Source organism: Puma concolor, chromosome F2 (genome assembly GCF_028749965.1).
Source record: "Puma concolor isolate L17-30 chromosome F2, mPumCon1.1.hap2, whole genome shotgun sequence".
Taxonomy (NCBI): domain Eukaryota; kingdom Metazoa; phylum Chordata; class Mammalia; order Carnivora; family Felidae; genus Puma; species Puma concolor.
In genome coordinates, this window is record NC_141684.1 from 50,613,219 (window position 1) to 50,635,463 (window position 22,245).

General features: G+C 38.8%; 1 protein-coding gene across 1 annotated transcript in view; it reads right to left on the reverse strand.

Moving 5' to 3' along the window:
- Positions 1-22,245, reverse strand: part of CA13 (carbonic anhydrase 13) — a 35,157-nt gene that overhangs the window by 12,020 nt on the left and 892 nt on the right. Inside the window, exons 2-6 of the mRNA XM_025922704.2 lie at positions 18,167-18,364; positions 9,714-9,832; positions 2,725-2,820; positions 1,130-1,192; positions 477-632 (exon numbers count right to left, since the gene is read on the reverse strand). Of these exons, the coding sequence (XP_025778489.1) occupies positions 477-632; positions 1,130-1,192; positions 2,725-2,820; positions 9,714-9,832; positions 18,167-18,364 (632 nt within the window). The remainder of the gene's footprint in view (positions 1-476; positions 633-1,129; positions 1,193-2,724; positions 2,821-9,713; positions 9,833-18,166; positions 18,365-22,245) is intronic.

The window sequence follows — 22,245 nt, forward strand, 5'->3', positions numbered from 1 at the left end:
CTTACTTTCTGAATGTCAAATTTGTAGGAGGAGCAGGTCTAGGGACTGAGGTCAAAAAGGAGAAAGTCCCCTTGATGAGCACTGGGTGTTGTATGGAAACCAATTTGACAATAAGTTTCATATTAAAAAAAAAAAAAAAGAGTAGCCTCTCTCCTGATTTGCTCATTTATATCCCAGCCTGTTTATATCTCAGACCAAAAAAGAAAACAATTATAGCCTTTAAAGCCACTTCACTTTCCTCAGTGTCTGTATGCACATGGCATTTCTAACAACTGGGAGAGAAATCATCTAATCATAGGAGGTCAAATAAGAAAGGGACACAAGTTTTACCTGGTCCAACCACCCATCTGATTAATGAAGGGAAAACATAGGCTTCATAATGCAGCAGAAATTAAGGGCAGGGTTTTTATTTTTTAAAAAAGTTTCAGTCCCGTTTCCTCTAGTAAATCAGAATCAACCTTGAAGCAGTGACATACCTGTTGAGAGCTGATATTTATAGGTTGTTTTAAAACGATCCATGTGACACTCTCAAGAAGAGGTGGGACCGTAAGGGAACCAGGGTATGTCCAGTAGTCCCAGGACGGAGGAAGCAGAGATAATGGGTCAAAATTCGTGAATCGAGTTTGTTTACCCTAGTGGAAAAAAAAGAATTCCTACAAATTACAATGGGATAGCTTTACACAGACCTCAAAAAAACATACATCCCATGAAATACGATTTTACTGGAATTCTTTAACTCATGGAATTATTTAGTATCTGCCTTTGTATCTTTAAAAAAAGTATCTGCCTTAATCTAAAAATTTTACATGAAGCAGCACATTACCTAAATTTATTTAAGAAGCACAAGATTTGTTTGAAATGTGCTGCAACTAAATGCTTATTGTGCAAAACTCCAATATGAGAAACTAAGTATGCATAGATTTATTAGTAATGGTTTTAGATAATTTAAGACCCCTTCATAATTTTCAAAACACACTTGGCAATAGGTTAATTCTGCTCTATTGGTCAAGTGTGTTCCAAACCTGCTTCAAAGCAGATAACATATCCAATGTCCAAAGTCTAAGTTATTAAAAGAAGGTAAGAGAATTCAGGAGAGAACAAGTCATTAGCACATAGTATTTTATTGTACCTTTTCTTTAATGGAATCCAAAATGTCAGTAATCTTTTGCAGTTGAGAATTGTGTTCACCAATCTGAAAGCATGAAATTTCAAAAGAAATGGTTGTTAACAGAACAGATCTGATTCACTCCATGCCAGTCACTTTTTTTTTAACCCTTTTTTTGAAAAACCTTTGCCAACCCAGAACAAACAGTTATTGTTCTATAATGAATCTGTCTTTTACCTGCTGGCTTTAGCATGCCAGAGAATGTGAATAACAAGATAATGTTACAGGGCTCCTTGGCTGAATTATAAGTTTGATTCTAAAACGAGTAGTAACAGCTACATATTCTTTAGCTTTATGAAGGTTTAATGTACAGGTTAACTTAGGAGAAAACTTGCTTAGGAAACTCTAACATAATACTTGCACAATTCAACCAGATGTGACCTTCAGACCCTACATCTAAACAGACTCTTGTGACATCAAAGTATTAAAAGAAAACATCTCCCATTCTCAACCTAAAATGATTTGAGGTCCTGAACCAAAACGATATATTGTCATGAGTAGGAATCATCAGAAAGATAGATGTAACTCTTTTCATTGTTAGGGATGTCCTGAATAGACCTGAAGGTTTTAAGTCCTTCAGGATGAAAGTATAATCTCTTGCTTCACTTGGACTCCACTGCCACCAGCAGACTTGGTGGCCAAAGGGAGGGAGCCGCTGCCATTCATGCCTCCCTCCCTTCTGCCCTGGGCTTCCCCCAGTCCCAGCCCCAACGAGTTACATCACACACAGAGTCGGTGGCAAAGCAGAAGTGCACGCCCTGCAAGAATGCGGTGCAGTGGGAGCCCAACCCACCCACGGGTATTATAACAATGATACTTGCCTAATCCCATGTGAATATTAGACAAATGAAACTACAACAAAATTTTTAAAAAACTGGTCAGTGTGTTTGAGACAACAAACCATTGTGGTAAAACTAGTGCTTCAAGAAATCAGGAACTTGAACTTGACTGTTATCTCTAAAGACTGTGCAATCAGGAAGAGCCTACAATAAAACCTACAATAAGAGCCTACAATAAAGATCTTCTTCTCAGAATGTTAGTGTTATTCCTGCTACTATTATTGTTGTTGTTGCTGCTGCTGTTTCTACCCACATAAAATGATCAATGGACAATAAGAGGAAACAGAAGACAAATCTCCTAAGGTAGTTGTGGGCTATTAGATGAATCATAAATTAATACATAAATTTTTAATATTAATTGCAAAAGGAAAACATTAAGGTTAGAATGAGTTTACTATTAAAAGTGGTAGACTAGGGGCGCCTGGGTGGCGCAGTCGGTTAAGCGTCCGACTTCAGCCAGGTCACGATCTCGCGGTCCGTGAGTTCGAGCCCCGCGTCGGGCTCTGGGCTGATGGCTCAGAGCCTGGAGCCTGTTTCCGATTCTGTGTCTCCCTCTCTCTCTGTCCCTCCCCCGTTCATGCTCTGTCTGTCTCTGTCCCAAAAATAAATAAATGTTGAAAAAAAAAATTTTTAAAGTGGTAGACTTATCTTCTCCATGACTGAAACTTTTTATCCAACATGACTGATCAATTATTTAAAATGAAATCAGTGTATTCTCACCTGTAAAAATACTCCCAAAACAGCTAGTCCATCTGGCTCATGAGCTGCCTCAACAAAGCTGGGATATTTGTCTGAATTCCAATGAACAACATGGAGCTGAAAGGGAGGTATGCAAAATAATTCAAATGTTTTATTGTAAAACGTCCTTAAAAACATAAATGAAAATAGAATATTTATATAGATGTTCTGGTGCTGTGCACTCATGTATATAACATATTCTTCACAAGAATCTTGGACAGCATCTTATTTGTTTTCATCCAAAAACCAGAGACAAAAACCATGGCCACTTAGTCTGTGGTGCACTATCACAAGTTCTACATCATTATTTAGAATGCTCTGGACTATCCTGCTAAGGAACAATCTCCAGCCATTGCTCCTGAGTGACTTAAGGCTCCCCCACAGCCTTCCAAGGGTGGGATTGCAACAGAGCCACCTTAGGTCAGGTCCCAGCTGGTGGCAGAGTCCACTAAATGAGCTTAGGCTCACAGGATGGCAGAGAAGTCCACTGAGGTCTGCAGTGACTGAGTCCTGCTGCTAAGGACAGTGCCAATTGTTCCTGAAACTGCCCAGTCAGCTGTTCATCACTGTACTCTAAGACTTTTTATGGCTTGAAAGTGCAAACTCTCCTTAACACAACTATTTTAAGCAATATTCACACATTTATTACCATCTATAAATATGTTCAGATCCTTTGCTGACAGCAACTTTTAATGGGGACAAAGAGGCTTTGTCTAGGAACAGGAACTAGGAACCAGAGGTGTCTGAGGATGAAAATGAGAGGCAGGTGGTGCTACTGAGGTGGGGGAAAGGAAAGATGGGGAGAGGGAAGGAGTTGGAAGACTTGGAACTCTAGAAAATAGGTTACACCTACTTCACAACTCGGACCTCATGCAAAATCCAAAGGTGTTCTAAATGTTCAGCCATTGTAAACAGTGCAGTATCCCTATCACACAAACAACTGTGGAAGACTGTAGAATAACAATACGGCAGAAAACCACTCTGGGAAGATCTTCATTCCTGATTAAGGGGAAGAACAATCTAAACTAAGATAGATGCTAAAGGGCAATGTGCCACACTCACATGATTCAGCCAAGATCATGAGTAGACCATGTGGTCCAAGAACCCCTATATGAGGGACTGACTTCAGATAAAATCTCCTTTAAATAAATCCTTTTGGCAACTCAGGAAGGAAACACATATAAAGGGTTTCATGCACAAATAACCTTTCTAGCTAACTCTTACAGAGAGGATTTAGTATGTTCAAAGACATGTTTTTAATCCCATGCTTTAACTATAACTTCACATCTTATAGGCAACTAATATGGGGGATTTCTGAATAAATAAGAATTATCATAAATAGTGAGCCACAAAACTATAAAATAGTACACCATCCACAAATAATTAAGGATGATTGTGGGATATCCAGATAGAAAATACAAAAGTGGGTCCCACCCTATGACCCAGTAATTGCACAAAGGATAAAAAGAAATACAGATTCAAAGGGGGTACGTGCACCCCAATGTTTAGAGCAGCATTATCAACAATAGCCAAACTATGGAGAGACCCCAAATGTCCATCGACTGATGAATAGATAAAGAAGATGTGGTACACATATACAATGGAATATTACTCAGCCATCAAAAAAGAATGAGATCTTGCCATTTGCAAGGACATGGATGGAGCCAAAATGTATTACACTAAACAGGATAAGTCAAACAGAAAAAGACAAATACCATATGATTTCACTCATATGTGGAGTCTAAGAAACAAAACAGATGAACATATGGAAAGGTGGGGGGTGGTCAGGGAATAGAAGAGAGAAACAAACCACAAGAGACTCTTAAAGACAGAACAAACTGAGGGTTCAGAGAGGGAGGTGGGTGGGGGATGGGCTAGATGGGTGATGGGCATTAAGGAGGACACTTGTGATGAGCACTGGGTATCGTATGTAAGTGATGAATCACTGAATATTACTCCTGAAACCGGTATTGCACTGTATGTTAACTAAATAAAATTTAAATGAAAAAAAAAGTGGAGGGGCGCCTGGTTGGCTCAATCAGTTAAGCATCCGACTTCAGCTCAGGTCATGATCTCACGGTTCATGAGTTTGAGCCTCACATTGGGCTCCCTGCTGTCAGCGCAGAGCCCGCTTTGAATCCTCTGTCTGCCCCGCCCTTGCTCTCTCTCTGTCTCTGTCTCTGTCTCTCTCTCTCTCTCAAAATAAATAAACATTAAAAAAAAAAAGTGGATTCCAGTGGCGCCATGTTCCAAGTTGGTGTGAGATAGCTGGAGGAGGAACAAAACCTGAAAACACTAAATGATGAAACAAAATTCATTTGGCTCACATGAGATAGATGACATTCCACTGGAAGGGAGGGGCTGAAAAGAACATTAAGGTTGTTTAAAATGGCTCTGTGCCAATCCATCAGCTCACTTAGTAAGAGATGACAACAAAGAGATAGAAAGATGTGAAATGACTTCTTTAGGTTCACAACCACAATTGACTAAAAAATGAACATGTAACTAAAGAGAAATGAATCTATATATCCTGCTGCTGGTTAAAAAACAGCAAATGTTTAGAATATTCTGGGAAACTAGAGCAACAAAACTCTTTTTAAACAAGTCTTTCTCCCACACACCTTGCCTAACTGGCAGCAATACCTTCAGAGAAACTGTTATCACTTGTATTAGCATTTGTATTTGAATTAAAACTCAAACAAATAGCAAACTCACATTTCCTGACTAACAACAACAGCCACCGTGATTGAAGTCATAGCCATGACAAAAATGGAAATGAGAAGATTCTTCCCTGTTGGAAGATAATTCCTAAATAATAGTATTATTCAACTTTAGCATTTTTAACTGCATACTACTGATATGTCAATTACGCTTAGCATGCCCAAGATTGCCATTAATGTTAAAATCATAGTTTTACTATCATCTACATATTTAATATGCTTACTATATAATCTGCACAAACTGGAATCAGATGAAGTTCTAAATATGGAGTGGATTAGGGGCGCTTGGGTGGCTCAGTCGGTTGAGCGTCCGACTTCGGCTCAGGTCATGATCTCACAGTCTGTGGGTTCGAGCCCCGCATCAGGCTCTGTGTTGACAGCTCAGAGTCCAGAGCCTGTTTCAGATTCTGTGTCTCCCTCTCTCTCTGCCCATCCCCCCACTCATGCTCTGTCTCTCTCTGTGTGTATCAAAAATAAATAAATATTTAAAAATTTTTAAATATGGAGTGGATTATTAGTCTACTTTGTATAGATGCCTAACCCTTGGGATATGGTTTTTCATGATTTAGATCACTTTAATCTCTCTATAACAGTTACAAATCATCAGAGTAGACCTCAAGTTAAGTTTTTATATGGTACATTTTAAATGGTTTTCCTTTCCTTTCTTTTCTTCTTTTTATTTTGTAAGAGTACAACTCAATGGCAATCATGAAATTAGGTACAAATGTAGCTGGAAAAACTAATTAACACTTTAGACTCCTATCTACAGCTCAGCACAAAGGGACTCTTTTGAACCTGAAACTAAAAGTAAGTGACTCCCAAATGCCTCCAGCACCAGCCTGGACCTCTTCCCTAAAGTCCACACTTGCACCCAACAGCCCTCTTGAATGTGAACCAAGGATATCTATCTAATAGACACCTCAAACTTAACATGTGCAAAACAGAAAGTTAACTTCTCTCTGCAATCTGCTTCTCCCTGGACTTGCCCATCTTAGTAAATGGCAGAACCATCCTGCTTGTTCAAGCCAAAATCTTAGGAGTGTTTCTAGACCCCTCTTTTTTTCTCCCTTCAATCTTGTCATCCTTTTCATTGCCAAGTCCCACTGACTTCACTTCGCAAACACATCATGGACTCATCTAGCTCTCTTCATCTCCACCACACCCATACCCCAAACCATCATTGCTCATTTGCACTACATCCATAAGCTTCAAATTTGTCTCCCTGTTTCAACCTTAGCCCAACCTCTTCTCCACATAGCAGCTGGTTCTATTTTATAAAATATAAAGTAGAACATGACATTCCCCTGCTCAAGACCTTCCATCATCTTTGTCTCGATACATTAAGGATAAATCCCAAATTTCTTACCATGCCCCACAAAGCCTGACAAGGCATGGTCCTTGCCTGCTTCTCCAGGACATGGCCTATAACTTCTCCCTAATTCCAATCCCAGAAGCCAAAGGCTTTTGCTTCTTAAACATGCCAACCTTACTCCTGCCTGGGGTCATCTGTCTTTGCTGTGCCCACTTGCTGAGAAGCTCTTTAGATTTTCTCATAGTGACTCTTAGACATTCAGTTTCAATTCACATAAATCACAAAGAAACGTTTCCTAACTATTCAGTAACACTACCAGCTCCCATGGTATGTTCCTATCAAAGAACTTATCATGTACCATTTATTAATGTTTATCATCTACCTCTAACATCCCCCCAACTCTGAGGTCTGACCCAGACTTCCTCATTCTCCATCAGCATTCCTGTCTCAAACCAGAAAACATGACCCCCTCCTCCTCTCCCCTTCAAACCAAGTTAATCAACAAATCCCACTGAAGGGGGATACTTCCAGTCTATACTTCTAGCCAGCACTCCAATTAACTATACTATCATCGATTTACCTGGAACTCCCCCAAAAAATCTTCTCACTGACTCCTCTTATCCATCCCTGCTTCAACCCAATTTATTTTCAAGTGGTACCTAGAATGTTTTTTAAATGCAAATATGATCACTTTCCAGTTCAAAGCTAGTCAGTGGCTTCCCACTGCACAGAGAATGAAGTTCACAATCCTTACCATGACTTACCTTACTAAGTGCAGGCCCTCCAGCCCTTCCAACCCTACCTGGGGCAGCTCTCCTCCTTGTTCATGCACCAATCCAACTAGCCACTTTGTTCTTCAAATACGGGATGCACTTCCCACCCCAAGTCCTCATACAAGATCCCGTGCAGGACCACTGCTGTCTCTCTCCTTTGCCCGGCTCACTGCTGCTCATCCTTTGGTTGGGGCTGAAGGGCTGTTTGCAGGGAAGTGTTCCCTGTTCTATCCCTACTTCCTTCCAGCATTCCCTTCAGGATGAGCACAAGTCAGCTAGGCAAACATGGGGGACATAGTAGGGTCACAATGAATTCTTAAAGAGTGAATGAATTCATGAACAAATGAACAAAATAAGAAATAGTCTTAAACATATATTAAAGAATATATGAAATTCCAGTCAAAGCTTTATCTCCTTCAAGAAGGAAAGTCTACAAAGATGTTTCTTGCTCTGCAAGTCAGGACTCCGAGCTTCTGGAAAATTTCAGGATATGGGTGCCCTTTTCAAGAAACAACTTGCCAGCTCAGATAAGATCTCTCTGAGAGTATGCATTCAAGTTTATGAAACTAGAAAGTAAAACCATAAAGCAATGTGACTAATTTTTCTTAGTTGTTTAGGAATATTACAAAGCAGTAATCCAAAACCAGCTCAATCCCCACAAAGCCTTTAAGATTCAGAACAAAATGTGTGATTTAGAACACAAAATGTGAGAAAGCAACATAAAAACTGTTCAGCAGATGATATAAACTGAGGCACCACACAGATTCAGAAGTCCCACTTCCTACATTCTTGGCTTCTTTTCTCCACTGGCACGGAACACTTTGGATATACATTTTATTTCTCCATCCTAAAAACAGAGCAGGTCCCACACCTTAAGCACTTGGCCTCAGACAAAAGTGTTTTAAGTTGACAAAATGGATACTTTGGTTGATAGACTCAAAGAATAGATGTACCTGTGAATGGAAGAGCAAAACTGGAAAAAAGTTCTGTTGGCTGGATTTCTCTGAACAGCAGAATTATAAAGGAGTATCCATACTCCACAGCTCAGTAACCATGAGAAAATGAAGAAGAACTTTACTGGCCTGGTAACACTGCTCTGTCTCACCTAGATGGCTCACAAGCCAAATTATTTTCACATAAACAGCTTTGGTTGAGTCATACAATAATTCACTTTCGCTTCATGAAAAAGTTGGGTGTTAGCAATATTTAACAGTATGAAAACTTGAAGTATATTATGCTTTGTCATTGAACAGAGGATTAGAAAAAGTAGAGTATTATTAACAAATATAATTATAAAGAAGTGACTTTCCAATTTAAAAAAAAAATCAATGATGGGTGCCTGGGCAGCTCAGTCAGTTAAGTGGCCAACTTCGGCTCAGGTCATGATCTCGCGGTCCGTGAGTTCAAGCCCTGCGTCAGGTTCTGTGCTAACAGCTCAGAGGCTGGAGCCTGCTTCAGATTCTGTGTCTCCCTCTCTTTCTGCCTGTCCCCCACTCACGCTCTGTCTCTATCTCTCAAAAAGTGAATAAACATTAAAAATTTTTTAAAGAGTCAATGAATGCTTTATTGTGTTATGCTTTACCAATGACCTTAATAATTAACAGATTCCATTCTATACCTGTAATTATAGAGGTAATGTAGAGTTTAGGAGAATCTGTGTCTTTGTTTTTTCTTCCCTACAAGAAACTCCGCCATTCACTATTACCTCTACAAAATATGATATTAGTATGTATCTCTCTCTGGACCAAATACGTACACATTTGGGTCCAAATCAAATGTCTCTTTCTCTGCCTTCTCAGTGGACTTTTGGGAAGCACAATAGATAGTATAGAAAGATTTGTAATTTGGTATCAGACAAACTTGAATTTAAACCCATCTTACCCACCCCCTAATTGGATAAGTTACTTAATCTCTCCAAATCTGCAGTTTACTCATTTCTAGAATGAGCACAATAACCCTAAGCTCTCAGAATTGGTATAAGACTCAGAAGAGCCACACTGATCGCTCTCATATTGATAAACTCTCATGTTGATTGAATAAAGCAATTTCAGACACCGAGAAACCTGACTCAGGATCAATTTGGAGTCAAGAGAGTTGCCCTCTGCGTTCCTTAAATCCCATCACCTAGGAAAACACCAAATCATGCATCTATGTCTGTTGGATTACCTCTGCAGCGTATCTCACTCCATCCACCACGTGTTCAGAGCCGTGATCATCAGCAGACCCCCAATGCAGGTGAAACTGCCGCAGCCTGTAGTTTCCAGTGAGAGGACCCCCACGCAGAACTAAAATGGCGATGCATTTTCAATTGTGAGCAAGAAAACAATCTTTACACATGCTGCTACAACCCACATCATCTCCCTGAACACACGCAGGTCCTCCAAGGAAGTGTTTACAAATGTGTCATTCAGTTTGTGGACAGGAACACAACTTTTAGGTATATGAGGAGTGCGTACAAACATTTTAAAAGGTTGGAGAGCCTACAAAACAGATTTTTATGGAATATCTGGGAAATCAAAGCAGACAGTGGTTGGAAAGTAGAAGAAATTAGGAGTTCTTAAAGGTAAGGAATTGGTCTGTTTATTGGAGAATGTCAGCCTCTCTGAATAAGGATGTGATTATGTAAAAAGGGCCACCTTGAACTTGGTAGAGCAGTCCAGCATTATGATTAAAGAATAGTGCCCTGCACTGAGAAGACCTGGGCTCATGCTCTTGCTGGTGATCTTGCATGAACTCTAACTTCAAAGCACCAGCTTTCATGTCTGTAACCTCAAGAGAGTAATGCTCCCTCCTCCTAATGCTGTTTTGAAACTAGAAGAAAAGTTGAATACAAAGGACTTAACACTGCCTGGCACACAGTGAGCATGCTGGACATGTTAGCTATTATTACTATTTTATTGTGTTAGGATTACTACAAAAACTGGCCAAGTAAGCATATTTTCTGTACTTAAATTCTATCTTCCCAGGGAAACCTGGAATACAGTGCAAAATTAACTCTTTTCTGACAACAGAATCATATCTTAAGTATATAGAAAATCTTCTTAATATAAAACATAGCTCTAACCTGTCTCCTCCTAATTAATCTTTATTGGGCATGTTTATGGGGGGATAAGACAGCATTGGATATTGAATATACCATACACATTACTAATCTCCCACCAACATCCAGCAGACTTAAGTGTTAGATTATGAGGTTCAGTCTTAATAACAGTTTGATTTAAATGACCTTCCTCTTCAGAGATTTCAGATGGGTAGACAGATAAAGAGAGAGAGAGAAATCTCAAAATTTGTCAGGAATGATCCATCTTATATATGAATCAAAAGATGTTAATGGGGTTCCTGGCTGGCTCAGTCAGCAGAGCATGTGACTCTTGATCTCAGGGTCATGAGTTTAAGTTCCACATTGGACATGGAGTCTACTTAAAAAAGAAGCAAGGGGCGCCTGGATGGCTCATTTGGTTGAGCATCTGACTTCGGCTCAGGTCTAATCTCATATTCTGTGAGTTCAAGCCCTGCATTGGGCTCTGTGCTGACAGGTCAGAGCCTGGAGCCTGCTTCAGATCCTGTGTCTCCCTCTCTCTCTGCCCCACTCCTGCTTGCTCTCTGTCTCTCAAAAATGAATAAACGTTAAAAAATTAAAAAAAAAAAAGAAGCAAAAGATGTTAAGAGGTTTCACATGCAGTAAGGATGCCTAAGGCACACGCCTCTTTGAGCTCTTTTGTGGGAGAAAAATGATCCAGATGGCTGCCTCTATTAACCAGTACAATTGAACTCATTTCTTCCTTACTCAATTTGACTCAGTGAAGTTGAACATCAATGATTAAGAGTTACCGTGGTTGGAATCAGCAAACCTGGGAATGGTCCCAGCTCAGCAACTGAATTATGTGATCTTTCAAGATTCACTTAAGTCTCTGTGGGCTTTAGTTTTCTCATGCATACTTGTGTTCATCTGTCCATCTGTCTGTCTATTTTTAATTAGGAGATAGGACTGGATGCTTTTTGACTTATACAATTATCAAAATTGCCAAGGGAAAAAATTGAGCATATGCAATTCATTTTGTGGGTTTTTTTTTTTTTTTTTTTGGAAGATTGAATGGTAGGAACTTCCCTTAGATTTATTTGGATCCAGTTTTTTTTTTTTTTAAATAACCAAAGATGGCTATTTCCAAAATCCTCTGAAAAGTTAAAGAGAAGAACCATTTACATCAGACTCTAAGTCTTGCTCTTCTGTTACACCATTATAAGCAGAGTAATGTTAGGGTTTTGAGTCTCCCACTGGACAGTGTTCATGAGGGCAGAGGCTCTGTCCAACTGGATCACTGCTGTACCCATCATCTAGCATGGAACCTATCACAGAGGAGATGTATGATAAATATTCGATGAATGAATGAATAAAACATTTGATTTGTCTTTAAACAAACATTTTCAAAGATCATTCACAGATAAATTAATTTAAAAGGCAAATTTCCCTAAGTGACTCCATACAGCATGGATACAGTGGCATTCCAAATGAAAAGAAATCAACAATTCTATTGTCCTTTCTTTTTTTGCAGCAGTAGCATAAAACCTGAGCTGAAACATAAAGTCATTCCTTCACAGATAAAAGGCACATTACAGAGCTTGAGTAATCAATGTGGAATTAACTTTGGGAGAAGATGCAAATAAGCTGGCTCAGGAGAAAGAAAATGATACCAAAAAACACACATTGTTAGGGAAACATCCAAGAATAATGGCTGATCTCTGGAAAGCCTGCTCAGAATCCAGGGTTTAAAGCCAGATTAGCATAGCTCTGCTAGTTAAGCAACAAAGATTGCCTTACACTCTACATATTTGGACTCCACACGTGAGTGTTTCAATTAAAGTATCCAAACTGGGGGCTCCTGGGTGACTCAGCTGGTTATGTGTCCAACTCTTAATTTCGGCTCAGGTCATGATCTCATGGTTCATGAGTTTGAGCTCCATGTTCAACTCTGAGCTGACAGCATGGAGCCTGCTTGGGATTCTCTCTCTCCCTTTATCTCTCAATAAATAATGAATAAATGTTAAAAATAAAATAAAATAAAATAAAATAAAATAAAATAAAATAAAATAAAATAATAAAATAAAATATCCAAACTGGGACCATGATCAGCAACTGTCTACGTGTGAAGAAAACATTCTCTTAGAACAGAGCTCTTCTGAAGAAAGCTTCCCACAGGATGGGGAAAAGTAAGTCAAAATATCAAGGTTAATTTATCACTGGCTTTAAGATACTCTATAATAAAATAACATAACTATAGTATAAAATGAACAATGGCAACAAAAATTATTTTTAGGGGGAATGAGTTAGTGTTTTCAAGCATCAAATCATTCACCTTCCTCTGTAATCCAGATGAGTAACTAAATATTATTGTCTCCATCTTATATCCGAAAACAGTAATTGTTTCTCCCAAATCATACTTGGTATACATATATAGTCCACTTATCCTTTCATTCAGAATTTTTTAAAAATCTATTCCAAATAAAACACTCATATAAGAGGTCCACAGAGAGTAAGCAATCAGAGTTAAGTGCCATTAAAATTTGGGAACTTTTTATTATCTTAATAAAAGAATCCTTGTCATTTGTTATATGCTGCAAAGACCAACAATGTTGTGAAACTAGAATGTATATGTTACTCCATTGAGTTTGACTTTTTTAAATTGTTGGTAACTGCTTCTTTTCTGAAACCACACTGTAGCCAATGGCCTTAAATGGTAACCAAGGCTTGCAACAAAATCAGAAAGAAAATAATTTAAAAATTAACACACTTGTCTATGCATGCATTTACTGTCTATCCCACCAGGATACAAACTCTTCTAAGGCAGAATCTGTCTTGTTCTCTTGTATCTCTAGTGCTTAAGACAGTGTCTGCACCAACAAATATTAAGAACATAAAACAAGAGACCTCACCTGTAGAAGCACGTCTCTGTAAACTTCAGCTTATAAGATGGCTACTGAGTAAGTGACCTGGGAACCACTAGAGAACATGTTCTTATGAATCTAATGAAAGTCATAGACTAATCACTGTGTGGTAAACAGTTCTCCGAAACAAAGCTAAATGAATAGCACATGTATTTTGCTTGGACCCTAGGAAAAGAGGAACCAAAGGGCACAAATCTGCCAGGATTATACTGTGAGAGAGAGAGAGAGAGACCAAAGCCATAAATGCTTCCAGTCAGTGGGGCCTGAATTCTTTATGGAGCCAGGAAAGTCTTCATTAAGTCTGGCCTCTTTTGCTCTGAGCATATGCACACCAGGTTACTCTCTGCTTATTCATTCAACAATTCTGAATACCTTGCTATGGGCTAGCAACTATGCTCAATACTAAGTATGGGATGATGAGTAAGGTCATCCTTATCCTCAAGGGACTTAGGCCTAATGAAGGAAACATCATTATGATAGTTTTGTAATGTATACATTGTCACAAATTACCAATTCAGTTTCCTGGAGATCTTGGTTCTTGGAGGAATCACAAAACTAAGGCATCCTTCTCCCATATCTTTTTATGTTTTTTCTCTTTTCTAATGTATAATTTCAGATCTTGTGAATTTGGTTGATTTCAGGCAGTTACCTACAACCAGATAACTAGAACTAAATAACTAGAGCGTAACTAAGAAATTGACAATTTCTAGAGGTGAAAATTAAAGAATAAGCATTGAGTCCATCATGTCACTGGTTTTCCTACAAGGCCTTTCTCAGTAAGAAACTAGCTTCCTTCCTTTTGACATCTTTAAAAGATTTCAGCACAACATATCTTACACATGGAAAGGATACAGGCCTGTTATTTACTATGTCTTATTATTATCAGTTTGTTATTAATAGTTATTAAGTACTTACTATATTCCAAGAATTTTCATTTATTAACATGTAACAATCACTACAACAGCCTTTAATGATTAAACATTCAGGGGCGCCTGAATGGCATGGCTCAGTCAGTGAAGTCTCTGACCAGCTCAGGTCATGACCCCACGGTTCATGAGTTCGAGCCTGGTCAGGATCTGAGCTAACAGCTTGGAGGCTGGAATCTGCTTCAGATTCTGTGTTTCCCTCTCTCTCTGCCCCTCTCCTGCTCACGTTCTGTCTGTCTCTCTCTCTCTCTCAAAAATAAAAAAACTTTAATAATAATAATAATAATTAAACATTCAAGCAATGAATAATCCACTAATGTTTAAACTAGTTAGATGTCAGGGGCACCGGGGTGGCTCAGTTGGTTAAGGGTCAGGCTTTTGCTTTTGGTTCAGGTCATGATCTCACGGTTTGTGGGTTTGAGCCCCGCATCAGGCTCTGTGCCAGCAGCGTGGTGCCTGCTTGGGATTCTCTCTCTGCCTCCCTCTCTCTCTGTCCCTCTTTGACTCGCGCTGTCTCTGTCTCTCTCAAAATAAATAAATAAACTTAAAAATAATTATAATTTAAACTACTTAGGTGTCAAATGGAATGTTGTATCAATTTTCTTTTTTATTTTATTTTATTTTATTTACTTATTTTTTATTGAGAGAGTACAAGCACTGGGAAGGGGCAGAGAGAGAGAATCTCAAGCAGGCTCCACGTTCAGTGCGGAGCCTGACGCGAGGTTCGATACCAGGACTGTGAGATCATGACCTGAGCTGAATCTCTTGATTTCACTTACCTACAGGGCCACCTACACACTCCGCCATATCAATTTTCTATCCTCCAAGAAACATTACACCAAAAAAATGTTTTTAACTTAAACACACATTTATTGAGTACCTACTGTGTGCAAGGCACTATGCTAGACACAGGAGTCAGACAGAGCTGTTGTCCACAGGGAGCATTCAGCTGAATGGGAAAAGAACCAGCTAGCAGTTACAATGCAGTGTGGGGAGCTCTGGATGGGACAAGCGGGGATGTTACAGGAGGAGTTGTGGGGCCAGTCAGGTGAGATTCCCAGAGAGGTGAGATCCTGTCTGAGTACACAGACCAGTAGCTAGGGTGAGAATGCCCTTGTCTTTCTTTACCAGATTACTATTTACCCTCTGCTATGGCCAAGAGGAATTCTTCCCCCAAAATATCATCACTTCCTACCCCCTCTGTAAAGGACTATTAAATTCTAAAGGGTGGCTCACCAGACGTTAACCACGGGGAATGCAACTGCCCAGCCAAAGAAGTCCTACAAGGACCGTGAGGATAGTTTCATGCCTGTGGTTTCTCTCTCTCCTTTTTTTTTTTTAAGTTCATTTATTTATTTTGAACAGGGGAGGGCAGAGAGAGAGGGAGAGAGAGAATCCCAAGCAAGCTCCACACTGTCAGTGCTGGGCTGTACGCAGGGCTCAAACCCATGAACTGTGAGATCATGACCTGAGCTGAAATCAAGAGTCAGAGGCTTAACCAACGGAGGCACCCAGGTGCCTCTGCCCTCTTACTGGTGGGATTCAGAGTTAATTTTGGCCAAGAATGGCTTCTTTACAAAATAGAAACTGTTTTATTCAAATTAAAGTGGTTTGCTGTAGAAAGTTTGTGTTTCTTATAGTTTACCAAAGAAAAAGAAAAATCAACAACAATTTAACTATAGTGGTTTCTACTTTTTATTATTTTTTTTTTTAATTTTTTTTTCAACGTTTATTTATTTTTGGGACAGAGAGAGACAGAGCATGAACGGGGGAGGGGCAGAGAGAGAGGGAGACACAGAATCGGAAACAGGCTCCAGGCTCTGAGCCATCAGCCCAGAGCCCGACGCGGGGCTCAAACTCACGGACCGTGAGATCGTGACCTGGCTGAAGTCGGAGGCTTAACCGACTGCGCCACCCAGGCGCCCCTGGTTTCTACTTTTTAACTGATTAAATACCCAGAATCACCACAAAACATTCTCTTTTTATTTATCTTGAGAAAAAAGAATGAGAATCATGACCCATATTTATGTAGTTTCTGTCTCAGAGGGGTACAAAGTACTTTACAGACATTTCCAATTAACTCTGGTAATTTCATTGTGATCTAGATAGGAACTAGACCTTCACATATGGGAGAAGGGACACACTACCAATCACAGACAAAGTGTCAAATCTGGAAACATAAACTGATTCCCCCAGATTAACTCAAAGTAGAAGGAAAATGAGAGGAAGAGAGAAAGAGGCAGAGAGAGGAAGACAGAAGGAAGAGGGAGAAAAAAGGGCGAGGGAGAGACAGGAAACCTAGATCATCATCAAGCAAATTAGAGTAGGAATTTTCTATGACTAAGGCTGCCTACATTTATTTATAAATTAAAAACTTAAAGTTTTAGGTGATGTAAATTTAATCATTTCTTATTGTAACAGCAGGAGTGGTTAGCCTCAAATTTTTATGTTTAAGACACAAACAGTATCAAACTACAATTATGGGTGGTAAAGCCTTTATACTCAGAAGCCATGGACTATTTATAATTTACCCATTGCATCAACCATATCTATTAATACAGAAGCATTAAACTGAGGGCTTAAAGGAAAGACAATTGAATATAGTATATAAAAAGTGAAGTCTGGGGGCTCCTGGGTGGCTCAGTCGGTTAAGCGTCCAACTCTTGATTTCAGCTCAGTCATGATCTCATAGTTCGTGGGTTTGAGCCCACTGTTAGAACTCTGCACTAACAGTGCAGAGCCTGTATGGGATTCTCTCTCCCTCTCTCTCCCCTCCCCCACTCTCTCTCTTTCTTTCTCTCTCAAAATAAATAATTTTTTTTTTAAAGTGAGGTCCTTCCTCCCCATGAAAGTTAAAAATAGCATGTTAATCCTTTTCTGTATATTTTTTACAGTGCTCTGATGAAAATGTATCTTTTATGAATTTGACAAATATGAGAAAGAAATTTTATGAGCTTGTAATTTTTGCTAACAATACAGTATCACATAAATACAGGATATTATTATGAACCTATTCTGAGATTAATGAATAAGTGAAAATCTTTTTCCAATTTAGGATTTGCATAACTTAACTATATTTTTGGGGCACCTGGGTGGCTCAGTCAGTTGGGTGTCTGACTTCGGCTCAGGTCATGATCTCACGGGTCGTGGGTTCGAGCCCTACATTGGGCTTCATGATGACAGCTCGGAACCTGGAGCCTGCTTCTGATTCTGTGTCTCCCTCCCTCCCTGTCCCTCCCCTGTTCATGCTCTCTCTCTCTGTCTCTCAAAAATAAATAAATGTAAAAAAAATTATAATTTAACTATATTTTTATTAACAGAGCAAATACAACATCATCCTAATATTAGACTAAAAATGAAAATAATTTGTCAGAAGCCTTAAGAATTATTCCAAAATTCAATTCTCTCTAATCTTCTCTCTCATCTTAACTTTAAATTGGATATCATCCATTTTTTGGGCAGTTGATATGCTTTAAGAAGGATTCAATGTCCATTTTAAGGAAATTCTCTTTTTCTACCTCATTTGGTTATCAAATTAACACATAAACTAAAGTTTTATTTGGTTGGTCCATGACTTATTCACAGTGTGAAAGACATTATCCCATGAAACAGTCAAACAAAGCTTTTATTACAAGTTCTAGCAAAGTATTAATAAGGAACACACAATACATAGGTATTTTATATATGAAAGATAAGAAATCACAGTGCAGTCACCTCACACACACCCCCAACCAAAAAAAAAGAACCAACCTGATTTGTCTTCTGTGTCATCGAAGTCAACGCTGAAGGAATGGCCACTATTACTGATGATTTTGGCTGAGTTTGCATCATACTTGATACTCAGAGGTCGCAGGGAAGAGTCATATTTCACTTCTTTGGTTTTAATCTCAATTGGAGATTGCTGATCCCCATCAGCAATCGGGAAAAATTTATTCCAATGAATAGGACCTTAAATATATAGGACCAAAAGAAAAGGATTAAGTAAGTTACTTCATTCCCCAAACATTTGTTGAGTACAATGCACTGTGCTTGAGCTGAAGGAATAAAAAGGATTAATAAAATAAGATCTTCATCCTCACGATCTTTGCATCTAATTTTTTTTTTTTTTTTTTTACAAGGCTGGGTGCTTTTATTATAGGATGAAAACCTCCTGGTTTGCTTAACTCATTTGCAGCATTAAACTAACCCTTGCAACAAAAACCGTTTTATGGGGCGCCTGGGTGGCGCAGTCGGTTAAGCGTCTGACTTCAGCCAGGTCATGATCTCGCGGTCCGTGAGTTCGAGCCCCGCGTCAGGCTCTGGGCTGATGGCTCAGAGCCTGGAGCCTGTTTCCGATTCTGTGTCTCCCTCTCTCTCTGCCCCTCCCCCGTTCATGCTCTGTCTCTCTCTGTCCCAAAAATAAATAAACGTTGAAAAAAAAAAATTTAAAAAAAAAAAAAAAAAACCGTTTAAGGGTTAAAAAGTACTTTCCAAAGGTGCCTTTCCACCAAACTAAAAACAATAGCATAATTGATCATTGAAAACAATGAGATTTAGTCTCAGCTCCAAGAAAGATCTGTGGTAGCTCCAGAGGTCTCCAAGTTCTTAAGATGAAAGAACGAATGAAACTGAGAAAGCTGTGTAGTGAAAAAAGGGTGCAGTTCTTAAAAATGCTATCCCTGAGGTGTCTGGGTGGCTCAGTTGATTAAGCATCTGACTCTTGATTTTAGCTCAGGTCATGATTCCACGGTTCATAGGTTCGAGCCCTGCATCGGGCTCCATGTTGGCAATGTGAAGCCTGCTTGGGATTCTCTCTCTCTGCCCCTCCCCTGCTGTCTCAAAATAAATAAATAAACTTAAAAAAAAAAAATGCTATCCCTACTTCTTTCTTCTATCACTCACTGGTATGTTCAGGTGTCACCCAGGCCTCAACTCAGCTACCTCCAATGTCCAACAGGCATACTAAGGAAATATGTAAATTTTTCACATAGTATAATCCAAATAAAATGGCGGCACCATGTCAGGAAATGTAATATTGTTGATTATCTTCAGCGGAGTCAGGTAACAATTTCTTTCTTTCTCTGAACATTTCTGAAGTTCTTTCTGTGGCTATTTTGCCAATGTTATATTTGAATTCCAACACAAGGGAAAATGGTCATCCTGATCCTCTATTCAAAAAAGTCAAAATTGCAACAAGTCCCCAAGTCAGACACACGTCTGGTAAACTGATATGAACCAATAAGCAGGCAATTCCCTTGTCTAGACTGTTCATTTCTCTGGGAGACTTGATTCAAGTTCTGCCTCCCCAAATCAACAGCAAGACTGCAGCTTCAGGTAAATCTCTAAGTCATTTACAGGTGTGCGTAGTCACTTTACAGGTTAGAGGTTCTTATTGTCTACTATGCCTGCAATTTATACAGCTACCACCAAGTCAGCAGAGCACAGGGCTACTGACTAAGCTTTTCCCTACTTCACTAACTTGATTTCTCTAATATTCAAGTACTTATTAAAATGGCACAGCCTGGGGGTGCCTGGGTGGCTCAACTGGTTGAGCATCCAACTCTCGATTTCTGCTCGGGCCATGATCTCACAGTTTGCGAGATGGAGCTTCATGCTCTGACAAGGTGGAGTCTGCTTGGGATTCTCTCTCTGTCTCTCTCTCTCTGTGGCCCACCCCTTGCATGCACGCTCTCACTCTCTCAAAATAAATAAATAAACATTAAAACAAATGTTACTGAGACAGCATGACAATTAAACATTTGTTACTGACAACAAATATTTTTAAAGATTTAGAATGAAACTTCAAGAAATACAAACACATCGCAATTATCAACAGCTTCAATCTCTAAATCTAACGCTCCTTAGTACTCTTAAATTTTGCAAAGGAGAAAGCTTACGCTCTTTCCTTCACATATGCATCAGTTACAAAAACTCAAAGCATGAATATACAACCATTCACATAACTTAAAAGCTCTTCTCTAGGGAATCTGACATTTTGGACTTCAAAACAACTTGAACATCAAAAGTCTTTGCCTACTTATTACAGAGAAGGCATTACATTTCCTGGTTTATTGAGTACTCTCATTTACCTTTCTAGTACTCTTTCTGTGTACAATCTAGTCCTTTCTTTAAGTGAAAAAAAGTTTTCTATTTCACTGCCATCAAGTATGAGTCAACCTAACCAGAATTAAATTTCAAATATGTAATGCATGTATCATGAAATGTTGTTGTTGACTTTTTTCCAACTAGGAAAGAGTTTCTGTCTCCTCCTAATTCCTTCTCTCCTATTTCCAGTCCTTTATAACAAGAATAATTTTGAAAAGCAGAGGCAAACCAAAATAAAACAAAAATAATAACGCTTTGGGGTGCCTGGGTGGCTCAGTTGGTTAAGCATCTGACTTCAGCATCAGGTCATGATCTCACCGTTTGTGAGTTCGAGCCCCGCATCAGGCTCTGTGCTGACAGCTCAGAGCCTGAAGCCTGCTTCAGATTCTGTGTCTCCCTCTCTCTGTTCCTCCTCCACTCACGCTCTGTCCCTCTCTCTCTCTCTCAAAAATAAATAAATATTTTAAAAATAATAATAATAATAACGTTTTGCATAAATTACTCAATATTATTTATTAACCGCTATAGTCGGTTCATTTTCCTGCCTCTTAAACAAGCTCCTTTTTAATGAATGTTTCCAAAACATTCAACTTTAAACCCATTTGAACACAGTTCTTAAGTAGAAATAAATGGTGATTCTTCCATTGACTGAAGAACTTTTAAATATCTACAGATATGCAGTTTTCAGTAACTGCTACATTCCCTAAACTAAACCAATAAAACTACCACAGGTTAGTGGAAGAACTTTTAAGTATTTGGTGAAGGTGGTACCCCCTTCCAATGGCTCAACTCTTGGTGTTCCATTTTATTGTTGCTACTACACCTTGTTTAAATTTCCTTTTATCTGCTCATTCACTGCTTTTGCCAGCCTAAACAGAAAACAAGCAACTAAACTTGCCCAGTCAGGATACAACACATCTCCAGTAGCATTTTGCCACAGTTGATTTACTTACAGGCATAGTCCTCAGAAAGCTATTGCATCAAAAACCAGGAAATGGCCCTACAATTCTTAGCAGAAATACAAAATCACTCCTTAGTAATGGCTTTTCAAAGATAGATTTTTTACATTTCTGAAGATGAGTTTCACTGGGGCCAACATTTTCTAACAAATAAATGTATTAAAGAGTAATCAGTACTCATTGATTGAAAAGACCCTTCTTCTTCCTAACTATTGCGAGGGCACGGTTGACACCCAGTAACTATGAAATGACAGAAATTAAAATTATTCCAGCACAGAGGGAAATTAAAAGAAATTTTTTGTGGGTTTTTTTCCCAAACATAAATTAGAAATTAGCAAAGTGTGAGATTATAATTACAGTCTCAGTCAAAAAGAAATTCATCTAAATTATATGTTTTATTATTAAAGTTCTAAATTTCACCTGCTGCCATTTTAAACTGGCAAGTTAATCATAACCTCAAGAAGGCTGCAATTAGAAATGAAGCTGAAAAGCTTTCTTTGTGAAAGTTTCTTGGTGAAAGTAAACTTACTCTAAAATTTGACTATATGGTACTATTCAATAATATGCACATTAATCCAAGGAAAGTATTATTATTATTATTATTATTATTATTCACAGATCTAATTTTGACACTGATTCACTGTAAGGCTTCTTGGTTCACTGTGCAGTTATTTCAAATTATGGTTATTTTGGTGATTTAGTATATAGAAGAAGACAAGTATACATATTATTACTGCTGCTCCCATCAATAAATCCATTTTTGCCAACATGTTAAAATTTGAATAA